We start from the raw sequence: 10,000 nt of genomic DNA, 5'->3' as shown, positions 1-10,000 counted from the left end.
TATAATAATAATAATAATAATAATAATAATAATAATAATAATAATAATAATAATAATAATGAATAAATAATAATAATATAATAATAATAATAATAATAATAATAATAATAATAATAATAATAATAATAATAATAATAATAATAATAATAATAATAGTAATAATAATAATAATAATAATAATAATAATGATAATAAAAATATATAAGACCCATCACCACAAATGTTTCACAATGCCACAATCGCATATTGGGTAAATATAAAAAAGAATAATAATGCAAAGATATATGACCCTAGTACACTCAAAGAGGGAGCAAAATTAAGAAAGTGAGACAAGAAAAACATCGCCGCCTCTGAATTATGATATTAATCGTACAGTCAAATGCAATGCATTTTGACATATGGGGCACTTGGAACGTGGCTCGAGGATGCACATATATACATACATATACATACATATGCATACATACATATCACATACATGCACCTATGTGCATACACACATTTTTACATGGTGTATATTTAGTGACCGTACGTGTATGGAGTGTACACTTAAAGGCGGGCGACAGAGGCTAAAAAATATATATATATAGGATTGCCAATTGGTGAGCAAACTCGGGACCTATTTTCAAGGTCAAATTGAGTTCGATGCGAGCCCTGTACACTTCCTAAAATAAATAAGTAATAGATAAATAGGAAATGCGATCGTGGCACGGGCTGAAAATATTGTGATAGCAGGGATTATGGACGTGTTGGTTCTAAAATAGTCATGATGATGATATTATTATTATATAATAATAATAATAATAATAATAATAATAATAATAATAATAATAATAATAATAATAATAATGATAATAATAACAATTAAATCAAAGGTCGTTGATTCCGCCTGTCGATTGTGCATATAGATAAGTGTATCTCGTTGTGCATTCACATGTATTTTTGATGTCTTTACTTTTTTTTTCTAATTATTAGATATTATAAAAGCGGATGCCAACAAATTGAACGACATTGTAATATCGGAATAAACGTCTCCATCTTCGTCACAGGTTTTTTATTTTTAAAATTTTTTTGGGGTTTTTTTTTGTTTTTTGTTTTTGTTTTTAATAAGATAAGATTGGTTTATTGCTTTAATGTAACTGATAGTTTTTTCATAACTATGGGTATACAAATTGTATAATCAATATACCCATCTTCAGAAACACAGGTCCAAGTAATTAATTATAGTAATAATAATAACAATAATAGCAACAATAATAACAATAACACTAACAACAACAACACCAACAACAACAATAATAAAAACACCAACAACAATAATAATAATAACAACAACAACAACAACAATAGAAATAATAATAATGATAGAGCATATAAACTTAGTGATAAAACTACTAAAAATTATTATAACAGCCACATTAGCAAAACCAGGAACCATAATATCTAAAAATTATAACAACCATCATAACCACAACTACGATAATAACAACTACAAAAACAGTAATAATAACAATAATGATATTTTATTTTATTTTATTTTATTTTATATCATATCAATTTTCTGATCCTCATATCGGTTCTTAATATCGCTAATGGATATTTTTGGGGCCATATTTGATTTTAGAGATAACCATTTTTCCAACGAGAATCAAATGATTTATCCACATATACGATCCGATTAATTGATTCCGGGATAATCAATCAATCCCACCATTACTTTTTGCAAATCTATATGTATTTGTTTCCCTATCTTACTGTTAATTATGCTTTCTATCTCCCGCCATACAGATTTTACTGCTTTACAATAAAAAAAAAGAAATGCTCCGAATAATCTATTTCATCACAATATTGACATTCATTTGAACTTGCAACTTTCATTTTATGAAGCAATATATTGGTAGGGTAAATATTATGCATAATCTTCCTTTGTAAAATCCTTAATCTTGATTCTTTTGTACCAACATAAGGTAAAATCCAATGTTTTGCTTGTAACTCTACGCTTTTTTCCCCCAAAAGCCCTTAACATATTCTATTGATCCTTCTCCTCTAATATTTTGGTACAACTCTTTTCTGGAAAGATTTTGAATAATATTCTTTTTTTGAAATTTTATTAAATCTTCTGATTTCGAAACTTTTAGGCGTGATAAAGCGCTTTTGACTACACTATAATCAAGATCTATTCCATTATAATTCCCATATATATCTTTGAATTCCCCAATTGACATGATAAGTCTTGAATTGATGTAGATTTGCTTAACGTAAAACACTTTTTTTGCGATTAGATTAGTTGAAAACAGTACTTTACCTTTGAATTTAATTTGATTATTGTTAAAAATTGGTTCATCTGGGTGAATTTCCATATTTTGATCTTTGATTATACTGTAACTAATTCTTAGCTTTTTACTAATCTTTTTTCTTATATGTTGACATCAATGTACACTTTACTAGATATCTATATCTTTACAATTATATAATCTGTATGTCCCTTGAAATTTATATTATGTAATTATTCTTACAGATTACAATATTATTACACTATATCTATTACCACATTTTACTTTACCATATTTATTTACGTAAATTATGTTTATGTATGTATCATTGTCGGCATTTTATACGTCTGTACACAAATTTCCTTTTGGATGAATAAAGTACATTATTATTATTATTATTATTATTATTATTATTATATTATTATTATTATTATTATTATTATTATTCATCATCATCATCATCATCATCATCATCATCATCATCATCATCATCATCATCATCATCATCATCATCATCATTATTATATTATTATTATTATTATTATTATTATTATTATTATTATTATTATTATTATTATTATTATTATTATTATTATTATTATTATACCGAATAATGGACTTTCTTGAAAGTCATACGATGCTAAACGATAACCAGCATGGTTTTAGATCAAAGAGATCATGCATTACTCAACTTTTACAGGTGATGGAGGATTTTACCAAGTTAATTGATCGTGATCAATGCATTGATGTTGTTTATCTTGATTTCCGCAAGGCTTTTGATTCTGTACCTCATGAGAGATTTTTGTTTGTTGTTGTTGCTTTAGGTCTCTTCCAACACAAATGAGGTTATATGAGAGACAGCTGAAACAAAAAAAAAACAAGCAATCTAACAAAAATAGTACAAATGTAAATCAAAATCATAACCTAAAGATATCATAAGCTCAATTATAAATAACCAAGAACAAACAGGCAGAAGATTTACAGAAAAAAAATATCCCCTGTCAAAAATACAATCACAAACCAAAGAAGCAGGATAGGCTAGTAAAGAGAAGAAGAAACGACATCACTATCGGATCGTACACCCATGCGAACATCATAGGTATATGATTCAAGGGTGATGCTCCCATCCAACCACCCGCTCATGAGAGATTATTCATTAAACTAAAAACATATGGATTTAAAGGGAATATCTTTAACTGGATTAAAGACTTTCTTAATAATCGAATACAAAGGGTCATTGTCAATGGTGTGGGGTCGGATTTTAAGAATGTAATGAGCGGTGTACCCCAAGGAAGCGTATTGGGACCACTTTTATTTCTTTTATATATAAATGATTTACCATGTGGCATAAATTCAGCCTGCAAACTGTTTGCAGACGATACAAAGATCTATAGTACAACTGAACATCATAACATTCTACAAAATGATATATTTTCACTTTTCAAATGGTCTACAACATGGCATTTGGATTTTAATGTTTCGAAATGTAAAGTATTACATATAGGAAAAAATAATCCATGTCATAATTATTTTACCGATACTTCTATGTCAAATCTACTTTCCGTTGTGCCTTATGAAAAGGATGTGGGAGTTACTTTTGATTCACATTTGAATTTTGATTTACATATTGATAATTGTGTAAGCCGTGCAAACAGAATGATGGGAATAATATATAGAACCTTTATAAGTCTTGATAAAACCACATTTTTATATTTGTATAAATCGCTCGTTCGACCAACTCTAGAATACGGAAATTGCATCTGGAGCCCATTATATAAAAGACAATCTATTAGTATTGAAAGTGTACAGAGGAGAGCTACCAAAAAAATGTATACAATACAGTATTTATCTTATAAGGAAAGGTTAGAATTTCTTGACTTACCCAGTTTGAAATATAGAAGAATTCGTGGGGATTTAATTCAGGTTTATAGATTGGTACATGGTCTGGATAGGATAGACTTTTCTGATTTTTTTTTCATATTCTAATATTACTTTTACTAGAGGGGACAAGTTAAAGATTTTTGTCTCTAGATGCAAAACAAACATAAGACAAAACTGGTTCGGTATTCGTATTGTTCAGAAATGGAACAGTTTGAAATTTGAAACAAAGAATGCAAAATCTATGGATTATTTCAAGGTGTTAGTAGACAGGGAATTATATGATGGGAGATTTATATATGACGAATAATACCTGTTTGCTCTGCTGTTGACATGGCATTCAATCTTGTATGTATATATAATGCATAATTATATTATTATGGTTATCTTCTATACGCGCGCGCGTGGTGTGTGTGTGTGTGTTGGTTGTGTGTGCGCTTTGCATGTCACGGTTAAAGATATATGTTTGTACACCACATGAGTTCATTTAAGTTGAAATACTATCTTTACCACGTGTATCGTTATTGTAATATTTAATCAATAGATTTATGGCATTACTAATTAATATTAAGGGCATTCAAAGGATCTTATCCTATTTTGCCCTATACCACATGTTATGTTATATGTTATGTTATGTTATGTTATGTTACTATTATTATTATTATTGTTATTATTATTATCATTATTATTATTATTATTATTATTATTATTATTATCATCATCATCGTTATTATTATTATTATTATTATTATTATTATTATTATTATTATTATTATTATATTATTATTATTATTATTATTATTATTATTTTCATTATTATTATTATTATTATTATTATTATTATTATTATTATTATTATTATTATTATTATTATTATTATATATTAGATAGATAGATAAATAGATAGATAGATAGATAGATAGATACATAGATAGATAGACAGACAGATATATATATATATATATAGACAGATAGTTAGATAGTTAGGTAAATAGAAAGAGAGATAGATATATAGAGATAGATTGATAGAGGTAGAAAGAAGATTAAAGATAGCGATTGATAGGTAGAGAGATAGATAGATGGATACATCGGCAGATGAATGGATGGACGGATATAGCATTCTAGAGATAGATTAATAGTAGTAGTAGTAGTAGTAGTAGTAGTAGTAGTAGTAGTAGTAGTAGCAGTAGTAGCAGTAGTAGTAGTAGTAGTAGCGTCTGGATACACCTCCAAATTATGTTTGTCCATGATGTCAGGTCATCTGCGGCTTCAAAGATTGTTTCGTACCCCCCTTCTAATTTTGTTACTGGGCATTGCAGGACCAGATGGTCGATGGTTTGACGTGCCCCTTTGCAGTATTGGCAGATTGGTGAGTCAATGAGTCTTCATCGATAGAGGATTTCTTTGCTGCGACCATGAATGGTTCTAAGTCGGTTCGCGATGACCCAGTGTTTTCTTTTTGCTGTTTTAAAGTCAGGACGGCGCAGAGTGGGGTTGGTAATGTATTGTCCATTTTTGGCAGGTTTGATTGCCATTCATTGGCCTAGGCAGTGGTGATGCCAAGGTTTTCTATTCCGGAGTTGTGGAAGAGTCGTCTGGATTTAAGTCGATTTGTTTGTGGGGCGTCTTTTACTATTTTTGCCAGGGGGGTATTTATTCCCAATATTGATTGGGCCTTGTTTAGTTCTTTTTGATTTGACAGTGCTCTTCTTAGGTGTGGAGGGGCGATTGCGCTGGTGACTGGGAGCCATTGTGTTGGTGTGGTTTTTTAAAAGCCGCCTATCACTCTCATGGTGTCCCTTAATTTGGTGTCAAGTTTGTTTGTATGTGAGCTCCTTGTCCATACTGGAGCACAATACTCAGCCGCACTATAGCAGAGTCCAAGCGCTGTTGTCCTCAATACTGTTTGGGATACTCCCCATGATGTACCAGCAACTTTTCTGAGAAGGCAGTTTCGTTTTCCGACTTTATAAGCACAGTTCTCGAGATGTTTTCTGTACGTTAGTTGTCTGTCTAAAGTGACTCCAAGATATTTGGAATTATTGTCGTTTGGTAGTATTGTGTTACCGACTTTTACTTGGAGGGGTTTATTTGCCATTTGGTTGTTCAGGTAGAAAATTGTGGCCACTGATTTGGTGGTGTTCATTCTTAAGAACCATTTATCAAAGTATCTTTTGAGGATTGAGGTGTCATGGCTCAGTTCGTTTTCAATTTCTTTCCAGTTTTTTGATTGGCAAGTGAGATAGAAGATAGAACGATAGATAGATAGATAGATAGATAGATAGATAGATAGAGATAAATGGATAGGTAGATCAATAGATGGATAGGTAGGTAGGTATATAGATAAATAGATACATAGATAGATAGATATATAATCTTGAGCTTTAAACTTGAGCTTTTATATAGGGCAATCCACTAAACGTGCTCAAAGCGCTTTACCGAGGGTCCCTGATCAACAGCAACACGTAACATATAGAACGACACATGTCACCTGTTAGGCGATATTATAATTTATTTTAGGACAGAGACAACGCTGCTAACGGCGATGTACTCATTTTACACCGGAGTACGGTGAGAGAATGTGAGTAAAAAAAGTCTTTTTCCAAGGACTCAACAATACGCCGATGAAGTTCGAACCCAGGGCGTTCCGATCCGAAAGCGAGTGTCATACCACTAGACCACAAAACCGAACATAGATAGAGAGATCGATAGATAGAGAGATAGATAGATAGATAGATAGATAGATAGGTCGACAGATAGATAGATAGAAGGGTGAGAGAAAGATAAGGATAACAAATATATGCTCGTACTAGTACTAATAATAATAATAGTAGAAGTAGAAGTAGTAGTAGTAGTAGTAGTAGTAGTAGTAGTAGTAGTAGTAGTAGTAGAAGAAGTAGTAGTAGTAGTGGTAGTAGTAGTAGTAGTAGTAGTAGTAGTAGTAGTAGTAGTAGTAGCAGTAGAAGTAGTAGTAATAATAGTAGTAGCAATAGTAGTAGCAGCAGTAGTAGTAGTAGTAGTAGTAGTAGTAGTAGTAGTAGTAGTAGTAGTAGTAGTAATAATAGTAGTAGTAGTAGTAGTAGTAGTAGTAGTAGTAGTAGTAGTAGTAGTAGTAGTAGTAGTAGTAGTAGTAGTAGTAGTAGTAGTAGTAGTAGTAGTAGTAGTAGTAGTAGTGTGTGTGTCTGTAACTATCTGTGTTGCCTATAAAAGAAAAATTGTGTAAAAGGTAGACTAATCTTGTATGACCACAACACTTTATACCATGATTTGATGACATTCTTAACATAGAATTGGATGGACTTTGTATGTCATGCATCATGGCAATTCTAACAAATGAATTCTTTGACTTTCAAAAAATTCCATTGTGGAATTTATTTTTAACGATTTAAAACAAACAAAATTGTTCAAATTAAATGTTTTTCTGGGTGGACCTTTCGTCGAGGTAGAAGATAAATGCCTATTAGTAACGATTTGGACTGTTCATCCAAGAGACGAATCGAAGTTATTGTGATTTCATTTTCGAGAATCCCTCAGCACATAAAATACTCGCAACATTCAGCTGCCAGAAAATCACACAAGCAGGTTTTATCACCCAACTCTCCTTTCCTCAACACTTGTAAAAGGCGTTCAGCCTGTGTGAACTGCAATCAAAGACAATCTTGCCAAAATTCCTCCCCAGCTGACAACCATGGAAGACAGAAAGGATATAATGTTTAAATGTATCCAAAACATTAGGTATCTACTCATACTGTCCACAATTTTGTGACATCGCCTATACTTGTCAGAACGTTTGTTGTGCTTTTCTTTTTCGATCAAAAAAGTTTCTTCTTTCTGTGGTGTTGGTAATTAATACACATTACAATAAGTAGTGCATATGATAGAATGGAAAGTAATTGAGTGAATGATTTAAAATAACAAAAATATGTTTATTGGTATTTCGGTTTTAATTGCCGAATTTGAATCTGTCTATCTAAGTGCTAAGCGGAATTTCTTACATCTTAATTTAAAGAAATCGTGACGCAAATGTTCAAGTTTGGATTCAATATGAGGCATTTTCATTCACTACGAGACATTTTCTTCCTCTATGCCGAAATGAACCCCCCATGATCATATTTACTTCGAACACACTACAGTTGTGGTTATAGAAAAGTGCCAGAAGACAATAGAGAATAAAACTTTTGCGGCGATGGGGCTCAAACCCGCGACCTTACCCGTACGACAACTCTGCCTGGCCGTGAGAGAGACCGCGCTATGCATCCACCACTCCAGTGGTAGCAGTAGTGGTAGTAGTAGTAGTAGTAGTAGTAGTAGTAGTAGTAGTAGTAGTAGTAGTAGTAGTAGTACTTGTAGTAGTAGTAGTAGTAGTAGTAGTAGTAGTAGTACTTGTAGTGGTAGCCGTAGAAATAGTAGTTGTAGTAATTGTAGTAATGGTAGTAGTAGTAGTAGTAGTAGTAGTAGTAGTAGTAGTAGTAGTAGTAGTAGTAGTAGTAGTAGTAGTAGTAGTTGTTGTTGTTGTTGTAGTAGTAGTAGTAGTAGTAGTAGTAGTAGTAGTAGTAGTAGTAGTAGTAGTAGTAGTTGTTGTTGTTGTTGTAGTAGTCGTAGTAGTAGGAGTATGTAGTAGTATAAGTACTATTAGTAGTAGTAAAACCTGCTTTGTTGTCACTACAGATTATTTTCTAATTTGTATTTCATTTTCAACAGAAACATCCAAGCTGTGAATGATAATGGTGACACGGTTTCTTGGTGTAACAATACCATCATTCAAACAAACAAGAATCTTAGCATTGTAACCATCAATATCTTCACAGATAAGAAAACTGATGAAGCAGTTGAAGAGGAGACATGTGCTGGGAAGGTGAATACCATATCATGTTTTAACAAGTTAACTGTCGTACCGTGGAAAGACACGTATTTTTAAAAAATGGCCAGAAAACTTGTCCTTCAAATATCGATCGATTTACATGGCCCTCATCTTGGCAAACAGTCTTTTCCAGAGTATGGCAGTTAACTGGTTAAGCTTTAATTTTTTATCATTATTTGGTCCTGTATTGTTTCAACATGACATTATGTTTCTTATCCTCATCTAATTTGACGACAACGAGGGAGATTGTGTAAAAAAATCCGATTCGCAACGGGTCAAAACTGGATTATTTATAGTTTTATTTAAGATGAAAAATAGACCTGGAAAATTAAAGATTTGAACAACTGATATGGAACAAAGTTTTACTACAAATGGGCAAATCATCACTTTTACTTATATAAACAAATTCATGAAAACTTGCCATTTTCTCAATGGCTCCTATTCGTGACGCTTCATTCGTTAATCATTGTTTTTTCTTTCTTTGTTTAAAGTTTGCGACGTACCCACATCCTCCTATGCTCTTTTGGCGAGGGTATTAGCCCGTTAACGATTACGGTTCCAACCTACAGCAATTGATGAACGCCGTGGAAGAAAACGAAGATATTATATTCCATGTCGTTCGTCGATAGCTGTAGGTTAGGAGCATAATCGTTAACGGGCTAAAGGGAATGAGATTAGCGGAAGAGTAGCGTCCCTTGATTGGACGTCACCGGTGGAGAAGTTATTTTAGAGAGAAAGCGACATGAGACACTTCACCGAGGACGAGAGAGACGCATGCGCAAAACCATGTTGACGTTCTCTCTGTAAGGTGACATCCAATCAAGGGACGCTACTCTTCCGCTAATCTCATTCCCTATTAAGGTAATAACTATTTTAAAAGAAAAATAAATAATGTTATACCAGTGAGTTGAGACATTGGGATGGTAGATTGCTTACTATCAGGAGACGGAAGAGAATCTGGTTGAAACGTGTATTATGACGCAGTTGC

At 32.2% G+C, this 10,000-nt stretch overlaps 1 protein-coding gene across 1 annotated transcript in view; it reads left to right on the top strand.

Moving 5' to 3' along the window:
• Nucleotides 1-10,000, top strand: part of LOC144961201 (uncharacterized) — a 49,594-nt gene that overhangs the window by 26,884 nt on the left and 12,710 nt on the right. Inside the window, exon 9 of the mRNA XM_078894482.1 lies at nucleotides 8,853-9,006. Coding sequence (XP_078750608.1) covers nucleotides 8,853-9,006 — 154 coding nt within the window. The remainder of the gene's footprint in view (nucleotides 1-8,852; nucleotides 9,007-10,000) is intronic.

The sequence above is a fragment of the Berghia stephanieae genome, chromosome 1 (assembly GCF_034508935.2).
Source record: "Berghia stephanieae isolate SIO BIC M18660-M18661 chromosome 1, UCSD_Bste_1.3, whole genome shotgun sequence".
NCBI lineage: Eukaryota > Metazoa > Mollusca > Gastropoda > Nudibranchia > Aeolidiidae > Berghia > Berghia stephanieae.
This window is presented reverse-complemented; position numbering and strand designations above follow the sequence as displayed.